This window comes from Bicyclus anynana, chromosome Z, assembly GCF_947172395.1.
Source record: "Bicyclus anynana chromosome Z, ilBicAnyn1.1, whole genome shotgun sequence".
Lineage (NCBI taxonomy): Eukaryota > Metazoa > Arthropoda > Insecta > Lepidoptera > Nymphalidae > Bicyclus > Bicyclus anynana.
In genome coordinates, this window is record NC_069110.1 from 16,790,297 (window position 1) to 16,809,597 (window position 19,301).

General features: G+C 36.4%; 1 protein-coding gene across 2 annotated transcripts in view; it reads right to left on the reverse strand.

The window, feature by feature from the left end:
* Positions 1–19,301, reverse strand: part of LOC112046332 (clavesin-1) — a 37,832-nt gene that overhangs the window by 12,262 nt on the left and 6,269 nt on the right. Inside the window, exons 2-4 of one of the 2 annotated variants that reach the window (XM_052890737.1) lie at positions 4,894–5,064; positions 2,335–2,560; positions 312–471 (exon numbers count right to left, since the gene is read on the reverse strand). In XM_052890737.1, the coding sequence (XP_052746697.1) occupies positions 312–471; positions 2,335–2,548 (374 nt within the window). In that variant the 5' untranslated portion in view covers positions 2,549–2,560; positions 4,894–5,064. The remainder of the gene's footprint in view (positions 1–311; positions 472–2,334; positions 2,561–4,893; positions 5,065–19,301) is intronic. The other variant, XM_024082947.2, reaches the window with a different exon arrangement.

Sequence of the window (19,301 nt, forward strand, 5' to 3'; positions counted from 1 at the left end):
AGTGCATATAGGATCAAAGGTCATGGACAGGAATCACTCACGAAGGTAGCATAATAGTTAAAATTATGCTACACCGATCGCAAGGATCAAAGTGGAATCAACAAAGATGTTGTGTTGTTCAACAAGGTTAAAGTTTCAGCTTCCCAACTTCGGACTGAGAATTTTAGTTGAACATTTCTTTAAAGAAACCTCAGTATCTCATGGCCCGACCCAGGATTCAAACCCAGGGCCTCGTGATCTGAAACCATATAGGGAGGGGGGGGGGGGGGGCTTAGTTCTTTCAAAAAAGCAGATTAAAAAAATCAATATACCCGTTGCTTATAATCTCCTTAAGTGTGGGATCTTCACAATCTAAATTTGTAAAAACCCCAGGATAGTACTTCCTCAAGTTTAAGTACTTGAGCAGAGTCTGCTGTGCCATCGGTATGCTGTATTTCTTGTGCCGAAGGAATCGTAGTAGGAACGATTCATCTGAAACAAACACGCATGTCATACAAAGTCGAATGTTTTGACGGCCTCCGTGGCGCAGTGGTATGCGCGGTGAATTTACAAGACGGAGGTCCTGGGTTCGATCCCCGGCTGGGCAGATTGAGATTTTCTTAATTTGTCCAGGTCTGGCTGGTGGGAGGCTTCGGCCGTGGCTAGTTACCACCCTACCGGCAAAGACGTACCGGCCAAAAATGCAATCTGGCAATCAGTCTGTCTGTCTGTATGTTCTTTATAGAAACAAAAACTACTCGACGGATTTTAACGAAACTTGGTACAATTATTCTTCATACTCCTGGGCAGGTTATAGTATACTTTACATCACGCTACGATCAATAGGAGCAGAGCAGTGAAGGGAAATGTTGGGAAAACGGGATAAGTTACTCAATTTTTTATGCTTCCGTCGCGTGGTATGTTCGTTGTAGAAACAAAAACTACTCGACGGATTTTAACAAAACTTGGCACAATTATTTTTCATACTCCTAGGCAGGTTACGATATACTTTTCATCACGCTACAATTAATAGGAGCAGAGCAGTGAATGGAAATGTTGAGAAAACGGGAGAAGTTACTCCATTTTTTAAGCTTCCGTCGCCGTCGCATGATCCCTACCATAGGGGTAGTAGGATAGGGGTAGGGTATGGGTATGGTAGGGATAGGGTAGGGTAGGGGTAGGCGTAGTAGTAGGGTTTCACGCAGACGAAGTCGCGGGCGTCCGCTAGTTATTAAATAATACTTGTTAACGACTTAGTAAGCACATAAGGTGTTGTATAGGGAACTCCGCCCCAATAACTGCTGGGAATCCAAACCACACACCAGGTGGTTGGTAAACATATGTCGCGTCACAGGCAATCAATACACGCAAACTACACAAGACTGCGAACTGCGAACATGATTAACATGTTGCATTTATTCGTAATAATAGAACATATTATGATAGTTACAATAAAGCATTTAAGCTAGCGATTAAGCGATCTTATATCTGTATTCTAAGTCAAGTTTTCCTGTTTTTTTTTCTGATTGTGTAAGTGCCGTATGCTCCTTAATCATAGTATAATGGGACCCGAAAGCTGAAGCATGAAGATCAAGTCAAATCAAGATGAGATGGGCGGAACGACTCTAAGGGCGACTCAGACTGTGGGCCGTTCTGGAAGGGTATTATGGACTGAGTGTATCAGCTCCGGCGCGCTCGAAAGTTAAGACGCACGACGTCCAAGTAACGTCACGTCAACGTAACCGGGTAAAGTCATATCGTGGACCTCATCTTTGCTGGCGAAGATGCTGTATCTGTAGCTTGTGTTTGTGTTGCCTGGGAAGTGTTTTCAGTTCTCTCTTAATAAGTTTTCGAGAGCTGTTTCATATATTGCTGGCTATTGTAGGAAGATCTAGGCCTCTATGTACCGAAGTCGTTATTGCGTACAAACCACGGAGCGCCCGTGACCAGTCGCATGGATCGGTTCTGAAGGACCTGGCGTAATTAATTATTGGACGGTATAGTATATTGAACAACGACATTTTATACTAGATGTAGAGGGCACTAGCGCATCAAAACTGAAGCGGAGAAATGTGCATAATTATCTTAATTTCATTTAGTAGCTTATTAAAGAACGAAAGTTATTTTAACAAATGATACCTGAATATTGTCTACAATGTCGAATTGTATGTCCAAGAAGTGTAAAAGATATATATACTTAAATATATAATGTAAGAAAACACAAAATTGTGTATGTGTACGCTCAGTGGAGTAGCTAAATTCAGATCACTTTTAGCGATGATTTCGTAGGCATTTTTAGCGGTGGTTTCGTAACATATATATAGTATAATATATCGTTGATATAGAATGATGTACCTGTTCTAACGTTTTTGATGTCACTGTTCTGTTCAATCCAGTCTCTCATGATCAGTAGAGCCTGGTCTCTAGTGGATGGTGTTTCGCGCAGTTCCCTGGCGGCCACTGCTGCTATATTTCTGAGGGATTTGCTGACTCTGTCATCCTTCTCGCAGATGTCGTTGTTCGCGCCCCACGTTGTGCTCACCGTGAGCAAAACGCTCGCCGTTGTCATTTTATTTTATATCTGAAAACAAGGAAATAAACAATCTGAAAGTAAGTAAGCAACGCAAATAGCTTTATTACATACTAACTAATATACAAATAGCAGATGAGATTTACACAGAGGAAAAAATCCTGAATCCTTAAAATACGTAGCAAACCAAAACCTATTACGCTTGTAGCCGGACTATACAGGTTCCTTCATCATTGTCATATCCGGTTCACTGCTGAGCATAATTCTCATGTCGGAATAAGAAGGGTCATGCCAATATAGGGGTCAGGCCAATAGGCTAGGTCTGCCAATCCGCATTGGGCCAGCGTGGTGGACTGTTGGAGTAACCCTTCTAATTCTGAGAGGAGACTTGAGCTCATGTTCCTTATGTGTTGCTAAACATGGTGATGCTTCTAAACGTCACAGTAAGCTGCAACATTACAAAGTAGGTATTTCTGAACTCGTGAAATATTATTCAACTGACTGTCTACTCCTTGATAATATCTATACTTCTATAGTAATATATAAAGCTGAACAGTTTATTTGTCTGTTTGTTTGTTTGATTGTACGCGCTAATCTCAGGAACTACTGGTCCGATTTGAAAAATTCTTTTAGTGTTAGATAGCCCATTTATTAAGGAAGGCTGTAGGCTAGTATATTGTCCCCGTTTTCCTACGGGAACGGGAACCACGCGGGTAAAACCGCGCGGCATCAGCTAGTCGTCAATAAATCGATATTTTTTAGGGCTTTTGGTTTGGTTTATGTTTTAGAGTGTTTTGTTTTAAATTAATCTTTAATCAAAACTTTTCTTTGCTTGAAAATTTTTTCAAAGCAATATTTTGTTTGGGCGAACTGTTAGCAAATATAAAATTTCAGTTTTATGCATTTGAGCTCTTAGTCAACTCCTTCGGGTGGTTGTAATTTAATATAAGTGTCAGCGGTAAACGCGATTGCCTTGTACGTATGTTAACCTTGGTTGGAAACCTATACCTACTAGACTATCAGAACTATCTAGGTTTCGGTCGAAACCTTGGTCTACGCAATGTCTTGACATTTATACTACTGAGTATTACTAGCTACCTTGTGACTCTACTGGCTTTACTTGTTCGGTTATGGATAATGTGAGCTAGAGCTGCTGTGTGTAAAAAACAGGGGAGGACGAAGATTTAAAACTATATCATTGATGAGGCCTATGATGAAAGACAACCTGACGAACAAAGCGGTTGCGGTGAAGTTGTTTTATACAAACAAATTTTAATTAAAAAAGAAAAATAAAATGTCATTTGTTTCATGTAGTTTTAAGGTGAATATATATTTTTTCATAGAGCTGATGTGAAAGCGAAAACAAATGCAAGAAATATTCGTTTCTGAAATTCTCAGTAGAAATACTTAGTACAAATTTTGATAGGAGAGGTATTTTCTTCTTACCTGTTCAATTCAGATTGCCGTCCCTTTAAAATATGGGAGTGATTGAATATATTGCACGTGTCCACACACACTAGTGCATTATAGTAAAATATATAGTAGTAGTAGGTATTAATAGTACCTCAATGAATTAATACACATTAACACTTTCAATGTCTTATGTCGAGTGAGATTGGCCGGCTGTATTGATAATCGTCATTTTACTAATAGCTGCATTATTGTACTCGTAGTTGTGGTAGTAGCACATCATCATCATCATCATCATCATATCAGCCGATGGACGTCTACTGCAGGACATAGGCCTTTTGTAGGGACTTCCAAACATCACGATACTGAGCCACCTGCATCTAGCGAATTCCTGCCACTCGCTTAATGCCGTCAGACCACCTGGTGGGGGGTCGACCAACACTGCGCATGACATGAGAGCTTTGTTACGAAGTGCAACCTACGAACGCACGGTTCAATGTTGCATCATACAAATGAGCCATCATAATAATATGCTGCCAATAAACAAAACCGGTTTGTTTATGGTGACCTGGATTAATTTCGAAGGACGAAACTTAGTCAAGTTGCGAAGTTACATTACAATATTAAATCAAAAGACCCCATACTCCTCTGATATCTTTTTTGAATTTATGTATGTATATGAATATATAGGATATTTATACATATGTATTTATTATAATATGTGTATGTAAGTATGTAAATATATGCACATATATATATACATATATATATATACATATGAATATATAGGATATTTTGAAAAAAAAAAACAAAAAACACTGCCACTTAATGTATGACGATGTGTGTAATGATCGCAAAAATGAAAACACGATGGAGTGGATCATGTTTTGAATCATAGCTCTTGTATGTCGAGATACATTAACTGACATGAGAGACTTATTCTTTACAACAATCTCACCTGACTACAATCTCACCTGATGGTAAGTGATGATGCAGTCTAAGATCGAAGCGGGCTAACTTGTTAGGAGGAGTATGAAAATCTACACCCCTTTCGATTTCTACACGGCGTCGTTCCGGAACGCTAAATCGCTTAGCGGTACGTAGGGTGGTAACTAGCCACGGCCGAAGTCTCTCACCAGCCAGACCTGGACAAATGAAGAAAATCTCAATCTGCCTATGGTAGAGTGATGATGCAATCTATGGTGAAACGCGCTTGCCTAGAGCCTATTCACTCTTTACTCGAAGATACCCATGAAAGTGGTATGGTAAACGAAAGCTGGAAGAGCATTCATCAGCGGTGTGTATAGATTTTGAGTCCGGTATCTAATTCATCATCATCATCATTATTTCAGCTCTCTGCTGAGCTCGAGTATCCTCTCAGAATGAGAGGGGTTAGGCCAATAGTCCACCACGCTGGCCCATTTGGCAGACTTCACACACACAGAGAATTAAGAAAATTCTCTGGTATGCAGGCTTCACGATGTTTTTCCTTCACCGTTTGAGACACGTGATATTTAATATCTTAAAATGCACACAACTGAAGCGTTGGAGTTGCATGTCCCGGTCTGGAATCGAACCCACACCTTCCGGAATCGGAGACAGAGGTCATATTCACTGGGCTATCACGGCTCATCTATCTAATTAGACAAAGATATACAATACATAGTTCGAAAAGCCGATTAGTCAAGTCTCCCAATGATATTAGTAGTCATAAGAAATGGATATTGAAATATTTTGAAACAGTTTGGCCTACTTGAATAAAACAATTTATATTCTGTTTACGTGGGATCAGTCTGTCTGTATTTTTATCTAATCATCTTGTTACAAAACAATGAAAGTTGAACAATGAGACGTTTGTTTATTATAAGAAAGAATGGAACAAATTTGGGACCCACACGCATTCTCGTTCCCAATTGTTAGATTACATAATTATACCTTATTGTTTGTGATAATGTTATGTTATCCATTGTTTGTACATTACAGAATCACTGATTTGGATATGGAACGAGCTATGCTCGGATTATATCTGCGTGATCGAATCAGAAATGAGAAATCAAAAGATCAGCAGAAGAACCAAATCACCGACATAGCTCGACGTGTCGACGTTGGGGTCCCAAGGAGCTGGAATGGTGATAACGCACTAGAAAACGCAGGGATTGTCGACCTTCCACCAGGTGGACTGACCACATCAAAATTGCCTCGATGCTTTGTTTACCTTATGTGGATTTAGATCAGGAGGTTCTGGGTAAAGCTATGAAATGTTATGAAATTATTTACAAGTTAGCCATTGACTACAATCTAATCTGATGGTAAGTGAAGATGCAATCTAAGATGGAAGCGATCTAAGTTGTTGGGAGTAGGTTAAAATGTAGTAGCTGTTTACCTGTTCCTGTAAGAATACGGGGATAAAATATAAACCTATAACACTCACAAATAACGTAGCTTTCTATTGGTTCAAGAATTTTGAATATTGGCTCAGTAGATCCAAAATTTACCCCCAACGACCCCCTTGTATATTTGTTTGGGCGGGGCATAGATACCATAGAAAAAAGAGAGGTGCGGAGTGTCTGCTAGTAAAATATAACTCGATTGGTGTTTAAAAATAATGACATACCTAATATTTCTTTGCTGTCGAGGATAGAAATCTATGCGATAAACATCATACATCTTGTACTGCCATTTCAAACAAATTGAGTACCTATTTTATCGGGTACTTGCAGATAGTTTTTGTATAATGACGCCCGTCATGTTATAAAAATAAGTTTATAATTTAATAGTAATCATACTACTTAATCTAAAGGTCATATAATAACATAGAGCCTGTGATTGTAGTTACGCCATGTCCGTCTGTCCGTCCGTCCGTTTGAACGCGGTTTAGCGCCAAGACTACTATTACTTGAAAACTTTGATTAATATTTTTTTTTATAGCTACAGTTACTGTACAGTATACAGTGTCTCGAAAATTTTCAAAAAAATTTTGGAGATTACTTTCCTACATACAAAGTGGGGATATTTTTTTTTCGTCTATCCCATCCCGTAATCGGTATTATTGTGCATTAAATAAGGGTTTAAAGTGCTAATTTAATCTACTACACTGCGTGTAGCACGACACGCACTTAGCCGGTTTTTTTTATAAAATCTAAAAGTTTGTGGCAAACTGTGAAATTTTCATCACTGCTTTGGGAGATGACAGATGTAATAAGCAAATACACTACTCGTATAATATAAAAAAAAATATCCTGGAGAAATAAAAATAAAACAAATAAGATGTCTATGATAATTATATACCTACTGATAAAGAAAGCAAATTTCATTTTGTGTGACTTTAGAGTTCGTTCAGAGAACTTCGACTTACAGTAAATATCAAATATCAAATATGGTCAAGGGTAAATGAAATAGCTAAAGTTCCTATTAAAACGCTCGCTTGACCTCGCCTGGGGTTTAATTCTTAAGCTCACACTCATATTTAAATAAGCCCCACGAAACAAAAGTTTCATAATAATTATTATGGTGAATATAGTTTTATCACTAAAAGGCTTTATCTACTAGTCCCATCAATTATTACTATAAAAAACTATCTTTACACTCCAAAATATCAATAGCCGTGATAGCCCAGTTGATTTAACCCCTGCCTTCGATTCGAAGGACGTAGGTTCGAATCTGGTCAGAGATTTTAAGAAACGGTGAAGGAAGAACATCATGAGAATCTCAACCTGCATATCTGAGAATTTTCTTAATTCTCTACTAAGTCTGCCAATCCGCATTTGACCAGCGTGATGGATTAACACCTCTCATTCTGAGAGGAGACTCGAGCTCAACAGTGAACCGAATGTGGGTTGTTAATTATGATGATGAGTTAAATAATTTACGATATATGTAGAGTAGAGTAATACCGCGGACGATGGAACGAGCTATGCTCGGATTATATTATCTGCGTGATCGAATCAGAAATCAAAAGATCAGCAGAACAACCAAATCACCGACATAGCTCGACGGGTCGCGAAGCTGAAGTGGCAATGGGCGGGGCACACAGCACACGTTGGGGTCCCAAGGTGCAGGAATGGCAACAACGCACTAGAAAGCGCAGTGATGGTCGTCCTCCCACCAGGTGGACTGGCGAGATCAAGCGAGCGATTGATACAGGCGGCTCAGTGATGTTTGGAAGTCCCTACAAAAGATTTTAAATTCCCTAACTTTCAGCTTTTCTAAAATGAAGTATGTCTGGCTATAGGCTATCTCACCATTGTTAGATATATAGTAAATGAAACAAATAATAGTTTTTGTATTAAAATTTCAGTACGGTCAATTACATAGTACAATACAACGTAATCGGCCCTCAAAAGTCAGTCATGATTTATGACCCATCTACAGCCTACCCAGGCCCGGTTCATTGCAAAACGCCATTGTCGCGACCTTCGATATACATGCTGTTTCACAATATCCCCTCTCGTATCGATATTAATTACATATATTTTTAATCTGCCGATCGTTAACGGCCGGGGAGGAAAGGTAAATTACGTCATCAACATCAATCATCCAATCAGGACGTCAAACGTCCACGGCTGAACATAGACCTCCCATGCATTGACTTACAAACACAACAGACTCGAGCGGTCAGCATCTAGCGAATCCCTGCAACCCGCTTGATGTCCTCGGTCCTAGTAGGGGGTCAACCAACACTGCGCTTTCCGGTGCGGAGTCGCCATTCCAGAACTTAGGTGCCCCAACGTCCATTGGCTCTTCGAACTATGTACCCTGACCATTGCTACTTTAGCCTCACAACTCTTGAGCTGTCAGTGACTTTAGTTCTTTCTGCGGATTTCCTCATTTCTGATTCGATCACGCAGAGAAACTCCAAGGAAAGCTCGCTCCATCGCCCGCTGAGTGACTTTGAGCCTTCCTTTATAGTCACAGTTAGCGTCCCACTCTCGGATTGGATCGGCTTTTGAGAAAACCTACTCCAAATCTGTGGGTCTTTTCTGTGTTTTCTTCTGTGGATTTTTTCATTTGGTTCGTATAGGAACTCTAAGTACAACTCGTGCGGATTTACTTGACACCTGGTTCGAATGATGTTTGTACTGTGTTTTGTCGTTAATGCATAACAGTTGTATGAACAAATTTGATAAGTATATGACTTTAGGACTTGCAACTGGTATGACAAAGGATTTTGGAATAATATGAAAGATAAAGGATTCCATTAATTTTTAGACAAATTTTTAAGAATCGTGCGGCACAGCCGTTTAAGTAAATAAAAATAAAAACATATATTTTAAATTATTGTTTTTGAGATTACTTATTTGTCTACTGGTCCCACTCAATAATTAAATATTACATTTTCAATGCTGCCTACGTATTTGGTTAAAATCAGCTTAAAGTTCAAAGTTATGAGGCTTAAAAATAGCCAGCAAAGCTTACGAAGGACTTAAGTCGGGGTAAAATCAATACCTTAGTACTAATTACTGCTGCACTAAGTAAAGAAGAATACTTAGTAGGGTTGGTGACAAGGTTTCAATATATTGATTTTTGTAAGACATTCGGTTAAATAAACAATATTAGCTCGTTAATACATAAAAACCAAGATTGTCTGGATGTTTATAAAAAATCGGTTGTCTTTAAAGTCGGTTTACTGGCGATAGTTGAACGTGACAACGTCATAAGAAATTACTGATGGAATGGTTGCATTTTTCAAAACAAAATGTTCGTTTTTCTAAAATACTGTTCAATAATCTTCATAGTCCAGAATATACTTTATTTCTTGTAAAAAAGTTGGCAACCCTAAAAGAGCGAGGGAACTACGCATGACGTCATCTTTTTTTGAGTGTACAGCCGGCTCCATCGAATTATAAGACGTTGTCACGTCAATAAATAAGATCTTATAATTTCAAAATCCATTAAAAGTCTTACCTTATTAGATGAAAATTCATACATCAAACATTAAATTCATTCCTTACATTCAATGTGACTTTTTTCATTATAAATATTATGCATCATAATATTTATAATGAATATTTATAACTAACAAAAGATATTTGTAATTATGCTTAGCGATCGTTCTCAGCGACGACATCATTCTTTCGTGCCAGTTAGTATGGGGCGTTATTTAGCGATCCATGGCAGCGTTGCAAAATTGACTCTTTAAATCCCTGTAGCTCCAAAAGTAATAGATAGCCTGTTAATTATCTGCTTGCTTTACTCTTAATTTATGTACAATTGAAAAAATCTGTCATCATCCATATTGTACATTATGGAAAGAAGTGAAAAATAGCAAATTAATAACAAGCCATTATGTCGAAGTTGACTATGTCTTAGAATGTTTGCAAATCAGACTAACTATTATTGCAAACTTTTTACTATGAAAATTTACATTGAATTTGCATTTGAAAAAAATAACAAATATGTCTAGACTTGACATTTGAATTTAGTGTACCTAGACACTGTGTATTCACGATATGTGATTGTGTACTCAATAATAATGTGCATGCAGAATTGACTTGGAATTTCGAATGGCTGGTCAAATATTATATAGGGTGTTTTTTTCAGATTACTCGTAAAAATAAGAGCTTCATCTTCATTCCTTCATCTACACTAATATTCTTAGAATTATTACATAAAGACCACTGTCGCACCCGAATTTACAAAAAAAATTGTCTGTATTTTTTTAAAAAACGAGCTTAGATTAGGTATTACTAAACTAGAAGTTGTCGACTGTTTTTACACCATTCAATAGGGATGAAGACAGTTTTTTAAATTGTTACGATAAGAAATTAGAAATTAGGAGTGTGCTAACGGTAAAGCAATTTTGTAAAAGTAACAGGATATCTGGGATCATTACTTTCGGAGCTACAGGGATTTAAAAGCCCTATCTCTAGTATGAAATATCATTGGTTATAATATCATTGGTAATAATGATGATGGAAACACGCCCGGATCCAACTTAAAGCCAATTCATTGCAATTTTAATTATTTTTGTTTAATTTAAAATTTGAATTAGTTACCTACTCTAAAAAAGCACCCCTTACATAATATTAGTTATAATGCAATTTTAGCACGTTTTGTTTGCTCAATGAGCAAATCAGCTTTTTAGAAGTGGATAGCAGTAGCGCGATTCTGTAGCATTGTTTTTGACAATGTAAGTCTGGAATTCGTTTCCATCTGTCTCTTTCTATCACGATACTTAGCTAATTATTTGTAAGCTAATGAAGTCACTTCTCATAATGTTTCTATTAAGTAATAAAAAATATATTGCTTTTTCCATTGCGGACCAAAATTTGTTAACTAGTGTAACCTTAATCATGCCTCATATGGTCTGCCAGACCCATCTAAGCATGTAATCGTGAATTGTTCAATAATGAATTTTACAGGAAATACCACACCACTAGAGAAGTTGGCTGGTATAAAGTAACAACCGCTAAACGTCCTTTTAACGTCAATGACTTTTATATACGTGTCTTAAGTCTAAAATAATTTAATATTCATCTGCAAAGTCTTATGAAATCAAATCTTAAGTTAATGTATGTGGACAAATACAGGGGAAACCGAGGTATCATGTAGAAGCTTATAAACTTTTATTTTTTTTCGACATAATAGATTTAGATATCTTTACTTTACAAAAAAAAAAGTTTATGAAGTGCTAATAAATTGTTGTGTAAGTATAAAAACGAAATGTTACTATTAGATTTTAGTTGTACAAACTATAACTATGACATTATTATCATTTTAAAAAGTTTGTTTTTGCTTTTTTAAATTATAAAAAAAGAATTTTTATAATTTATTAGAATGCCTTACAAAATAACATTAGCAAAAATATTAACTTAAAAATTGGGTCTGACCCATCAAGCATGCCAATGTAAAAAAACTTATGATTTAAAGTCACATATTTCTGGTGAAATGTTGATCCAGTAATTTTAATAAGTTCTCTGTGCGCTCAAAACGATTCAACGTAGGTATAATAAACTTTTAGAACACTAGTCACCAACATAGCTCAGTGAGTCGTGAAGTTCAAGTGGCAATGGGTAGGGTACATGGTTCGAAAATCCCAAGGTGCTCGAATGGCGACCCCTTACTAAATGGACGAGGACATCAAGTGAGTTGAAGGTGGCACGAAGGCACGGTGGCGGCTCGAGACAGCGATGTTTAGAAAGCTATACAAGATGCCTTTGTCCAGCAGTAGACGTCCATCGGCAGATTAAGACGATGATACTGAATTAAGTATTTTTACGATTCAGCTTTTGTAAGCTCTTTAAATGGGCATATTATATACGGGAATATCGTCATCGGGGAAATCATAAAACTCATTAATCACGAATGATTTATTTTCAACCTTTTAGAAGCTACAATTACTACAAGAATACTTCTACTTCTACATCTACTATTACCTGAAATGTTATCAAATGTAAATTATTCAAATGCGTCTATTCTTGAACGAAACATTTTTTGTACTAAGACTACACGTAACTTCGTATTATTGCCCTACTCGACTACTTGACTCGTCGCATTCGACATCCATTGTGGAAAAACAGAAGCATCTTCTTGATATTCCAATTTAGCCAGTCTCAGCATAACGTCACGATTATACTTCTTTAGATTTTTTATAATAGCTGCAGCTACTTTATAACTTTCGGACTTGGTCAGACCTTCTTTAGTTGCATTGTAGGAGCACACCAGGATATCCCGCAAAGCTACCAAATCGTTAAAGATATCATCTTCTACGTGGCCAGCTCCAGGCTTTTTAACATAATGTATCGGTATAGTGCCAGACATATTGTAACCAAAGATGTTTACAGAGTAGAACATTTTAGCCAGTCTCATTTTACTTTTCGTTACCGGTACATAATTCAAGTCAGCTTGCACTTGTTCAGACATGTTTATAATGTTGATAAAATACCGCACAACGGTGAGCAATACGGTTTCAATATGATCAGATGCATCGTCATCTCTTTTATATTCAATGAAGCATTCTTTAGATGGTATATCTTGCAATCGATATAACTTATCCTTCGTCCCGTAAGGCATTTCAGATTCGCCAGGTTTAAGTAATTTGTAAATAATTTGAACAATTAATAAAACTGTGATTAATTTAAACATTTTGCTGACGCGTGCATGTGACGACTTGAAGGGCGCGAATGGAAGCTATCTACAATTACTAAGACTGTAATTTTAGACAAATCAATACCTATTATTTCAATTGCATAGTCTCGACAGGTGCATGGTTAGCGACATTAAAAATGCATGGGATTTTATTTCTAGAACTTGTCATGTCGGAGTTTTAAGGAAGGTTCATGATGAAGGTTCGAGGAAATGCCAATGTTATGCTTAATAATGGCGAATTAGATCTGGTTGGTACCACTATTTTTCTTGGAATTACGTTAGATGCTACTGTGGGGCACACATGTAAATATTATATCGCACACATGTAAATAGACTTAGGCATTGCATATTCAGTCAACCACCATCATCATCATCATCATCATCATCATATCAGCCAATGGACGTCCATTTCAGGACATAGGCCATTTGTAGGAACTTGTAAACATCACGATCCTGAGCCGCCTGCATCCAGTGAATCCCTTCGACTCGTTTGATGTCTTCAGTACACCTGATGGAGGGGACGAACAACACTGCGCTTTGTAGTGCGGGGTCGCTATTCCAGCACCTTGGGACCCCATATCGGCTGGTCGGCATTGCCACTTCACCTTCGCGACACATCGAGCTATGTCGGTGACTCTGGTTCTTCTGCGAATCTCCTCATTTCATGCGGATTCGATCACGCAAAGATACGAAGACTTTTATAGTCACTGAGGAATTTCGGACGATAAGGTTCCCTTCATATATTTGAAAATGTAGTCTTCATAAAAAAGTTAGCAATTTTAAAAAGAAAAACCACGGGCATGTTTCATAATAAGTTCCAATTTTCATTAAACGCAAGCTTATAGAAATTTTTTTTTGTATTGGTAAACATTATATAAACGATAAAAAAGCTTGGTATTGAATTGCACTATACGATTGAGTACTTAGTTCTAGATACATTTGTTAAACGGTGATAAACAAAAGGGAATGAACCCTGGTGAATTTGTTGTGGGCTCTTCTCAGACTAAGGCGCGTTTGTAACCCCCGTATACTACATGATGTTATGAAAGTGCATGTAAACTACTTATGCCTAATTTAAATAAATGAATTTTGATGTCATTTGATTGTATTTAACAAGGAAAATCTTTTTAAAATTTGTGTTTTTTTTTTCAGTAAAAACACATACTAATAATATATGTTTACTAATGTTATAAACCTTGATTACTCAACAATACTTTATACCAGAGATAGCGCATCAAAACTGAGGCATATAAATGTGCATAATTGTCTTAATTTCATTTAAGTCGCTTATTTATACAACGAAAGTTATTTAAACAAATAATACCTATGTATCTAAATAATGTCTACAATATCGAGTTGTGTCTTCAGGAAATTTAAAAACTATAAGTATATACTTTAATTTAATGTAAGTAAACACAAAATTGTACATGTGTGCGCTCAGTGGAGTAGCTAAATTCGGATCACTTTTTGAGGTGATTTTGTAGGCACGTAACAAGTCTTTAATATAAAATAAAATATCGTTTTACTTTATTACTACAATACCAAATTTGATCACATTCGTGTCCCGGTTATAGGAATTACGTAATATAAATGACTGCATAGGTACATATTATATACCATATTATTATGTACCTATACATAATACACAATTATTAGCTTGTATCTAGTATTCAGCTGAATTAGTGATATTACTTGTACATATCGCGAAACCTGTTTTTACGCAACGAATCTAAAATTAAGGGTCACAGTGTCATGGTCTACTTCATGTAATAATATCGCCAATTTTTCCTTTTGGGTTGTTTGGTCTTTCTAATGATATAAATGGTTTACGTTTATGTTACTGTTAATATTTTAGAAACTTCAAAAACTTTTGCACTTTTTTGGGATGGATAAAATATGAAGTCGCGCATTCTACTATTTTATACTCGTCGACGAACTTTTCGCCAACAACTTATTCGAATTTGAACTTTATGATTATAGGATTATGGTATTTTATATAAACATATTTGATTCAAAGAGTTATTCTACGATAACATGTTTTATAGTTAACGTATTTTCAATTCAGCTTTCGCAGCAACTTAAAAAACATCTATCCATTATAATTTAAACTAATATTATAAAATATTTGTGGTATTATAAGGAGTAATCTTTGGGTCTACTGGATCTTGATTTTTTTTACCACTAGAAAGCAACGTTATTAATATTATGTGAAAGTTTGTCTGTCTGTAACCTTTTCACGGATAAACCACTCAAACGATTTAGGTGATATTTGTTACAGTGATAAATTGAACAATAAAGCAGAATACTGGCTAACTTTGATCCCATAAGTTTTCATTTTTTTTTGGTTCCAGCGGGATTTGTTATAAAAAAATTTTGCACGCAAACGAAATCGCGAGCGTCCGCTAGTTGAATTTTTGTAACACGTGAATGACGGGTAAATTTGTTAGATAAATGATGACGTCATTACTAATTATCGTACCCATAAACATGCTTTGGTAAATGTATATAAGCAATTAACAAATATCCTCAATTATCCGTACATCTCCGTGAAAAGAGATATTTGTTTACGGCTGTCTGTGACAAAAGTGAATAAAAAAGCGTAAGATCTAACAAACGAATTAACGAAGAAAGATCTAATGACTTTGTGGTTAGTTTATATCCCGTAGAAGTGGGTTCATGGTTGGAGAAATACGAGTACTAACAAATCTCTCTTATTTTATTCTATGACAAGTTAGTGCGATCTCATCTGATGTTAAGTGATCATTCCATATATCATTCAGAGATGAAAGCGAGCTTATTTGGAAGAGGTACATAGTCCAAGAGCTACTGAACCCTGCGAGTAACGGTCTTCCTGCAAGGTTAGAAATTTGTACCTACACTTATGATTTATAGCATGCTAATAAATAATAAATAATAGCCACGACCTAGCAGGTGTCAGCCATTATTTATTATTTTGTAGTTTGTTTTAAGCAGTAAATATGCACTTTGAAACCCTATTTCTTATACATATATTTTTGTAGCAAAAAATATATTATAATGTACTTAATATATAAAATAATAAGCAGTGTTTTGCTCCAAGGTCATATTCATCTAACATAAAATTCTTACAAATCAGTACATCAGTATAGCTGTAAAAAGTCAGACTAACTTCACTTTACTTACTTTTGTTTGTCTAATATCAAGAATGAATTATAAAATAGGTAACTTAATTATTAATTCAGTTGAAATAACGTGTTGAGGACTGGGACCACAATTTCTAATCCACTTATTTAAACCACTTGGAAATTGAAATAATAAGCAACTGGATTGCATTGAAGGGCATATATGACGCAAAAGCATTTACTGTAGCGTGATATTCGATATCGTCTCATTACATAACCTTGTTGTTCGAGCAATTAGGTATAAGAAACTAAGTTTAATATAGCGAAGGTGAATCAATCGGATCATTGACTGTGTAGTGAGATTTTATACTATTAATATTTCATTTTTTGATTATACATAGAGGCGTGATAGCCCAATGGATATGTCTACGATTTCGTAGTTAGAATAGTAGTGTTTGAATCCATTCCGAGGCATGCACCTTCAACTTTTCAGTTGTGTGCATTTTAAATATCACATGTCTAAAACGGTGAAGGGAAACATCGTGAGGAAACCTGCCAACCAGAGAATTTTCTTAATTCTCAGCGTGTGTGAAGTCTGCCAATCCGCATTGGGCCAGCGTGGTGGACTATTGGCCTAACCCCTCTCATTCTGACAGGAGACTCGAGCTCAGCAGCCGAATATGGGTTGATGACGAATGTTTGTTACTCTTTCACTCCTCGACTACTAAACCGAATCACCTGAAATTTGAAGTAGAGATAGACTATAGTCAGGATTAACACATAGGCTAATTTTCGTCCCGGAAAGATCCACGCGGACGTAGTCGCGGGCGTCCGCTAGTGTTACATAAATGTAAATAATGTAACCAATGATCGGACAGGATAACGTCTGTCAGGTCTTCTAGTAGCTACTAAATGGAGGTCGGTGCTATGTGTGAACTTAGATAATCATCAACATAATCTACATATTACCGCGTAAACAAAACATTTTAGTCGGATCATAAAAATGAAAACTACACGACATAAATGACTTTGATGACCTCAGTAGATTACTCCGATTTATACTAACTAATGCCGGCTCTACATTAGTGCCGTGAAGCTCCGAGCAAACGTGAATGTGGGTGTTTTTCGCGGGTTTCACGCACGTTCACGCTTGTTTCCCGATAACAGTCGGTATTTTGTCTCGTGACAAAGGGTTCGCGCCACCTTCGCGCGGCGTTCACGCATACACATCCACATTCACGGCCCATCTAAATAGTGGTATAGTGACACAGCAGACAAAGTTATTGCTGCAGCAGATTCTTCGTCTATTTCGCGGCGGGTTACAATCGATTGTGAGCGTCCCGTGAATACATGGCGAGAATTAACTGCACTAATGTGGAGCCGGCAGATTCATTTACACATGACAAAGAAATAGAGCGACAGCCTGCATGACCTTCATATTATAATAGCAGAAATTTTATCAGCCCAAGCTCCCATAGGAAAGTTTCAGAGGCAACCAGGGTCGTAGCTATCGCCGTATGAGCCGTATCAATGATACGGGGCCCCCGGACTACGGGGGCCCCTTTTAGAATGCATATAACCGAAAAGTTGAAGATGCATGCCCCAGACCGGAGGCAAACCTACGCCCCCCGAATCAAAGGTCATATACACTGGACTATCGCGGGTTCATTGTACCCATTGTAGCATTTTATACCTATTGATAAATACGCGTAACATAGGTATTTAGTTTATAATGGAAGTAACATTTATTATCTTAAAAGGATTTCCGCAAATCAATAGGTAAGTACCAAATTACTAAATATGAGTATATTTTGTAATTTTGTACTTACCTGATTCTGTCTAATTAAACACATTAATTTCATTAGATTTTAACATTTTCATGCAAAGGTTATTATAACTAGCGGATTTATTTACAACTTATGTCTATCTTCTTGAAACATTTTAAACTTAAACAGTTTTCATTTTAAAAATCACAGACTCCCTCCTTCCCACTTATATATCTACGCATTTATTGGTAACATTGTTAGTGGGAATTGTTGGATCCGATAGGCTTCCATTCAATAATTGTATTTTACCCTTTCAATCCGTTTTTGATGTTAAACCGACTACATATATTTGAGATTCTTTTAACAAGCTTACTTGGTGTATCACACGATTAAATATTTGGTAAATGAAAAGTTTCTTAGAAGAAAACTAAGAGCTTAATACTTCATAGCTCGACCCAGGACCTGATCCCAGGTCCTCTTGATCCGGAGCCACATATCCTATTCACTGCACCAACGAGACAGCAATAAGCTTAATATAATAAATATTGAAAAAAATTATTGTCCAAAATCGATTTATTGGATGTTATTAATTAAGTAGAAATGTTCTTATCATAAAATAATAAATCTTAAGGAATATCTACATTAATAACTGCATTAGTGAAAACGGAATTGCAATGATTAGGAAATACAGTAAATGAATACGTAATTCATAATCATAATATAATAAAAACTCATCATGCAATAGTGTATGCTAACTTTTAGAATGCGTTGAGTTAATAAGTGCATTTGCTAGTGCCTCGTTTCGATTTTATTTCATCAGATTTTATTTCGTTTCAATCAATGTCTTGACAATTGACATAGACTTCTTGCACAATTTCCATACCTTATCTTGAGCACAGGTCAATAAAGCCTTGTTGTTCTGTGTTCCTTTATTATGTCTTTCCAATAATTAAGTTTCCTTCGTCTCAGTCCCCTGTACTAATTGTTTCGCTGGTATTACAAGAAAGCTAGCGAATACTTTCCCGCATACAATGTTTATGAATTAATTCCTTTATTATGTTGTTCCAAGCTGTGCCATTTTATGAAACTCTTTTATTTTAAGGCGCTGTCTCAGTTTTTATACAATGTACGCAAGACTTTTTCTCTAGCTAGGTATTTATTTTTATTTAGTTTTTCAACAATTATCCATGATGCATAAATATTATATCAATTCATCACAAATACTCTTAGGAAATAAGTCTAGTGATTTTTATTATTTTTCTCGAATCCAGAAAACAAAATACAAATTATATTTACTTTTTGAGCAATTGAGTTTATTTGTTACTTGCAATCTAGCGGCTAGCCTTGATTGTGTACGGACGAAAGGCAAAGTAATTGAAAGATATTCCCTTAAGAAATTAATATCTAGTTTCTATGATTACTACTGGT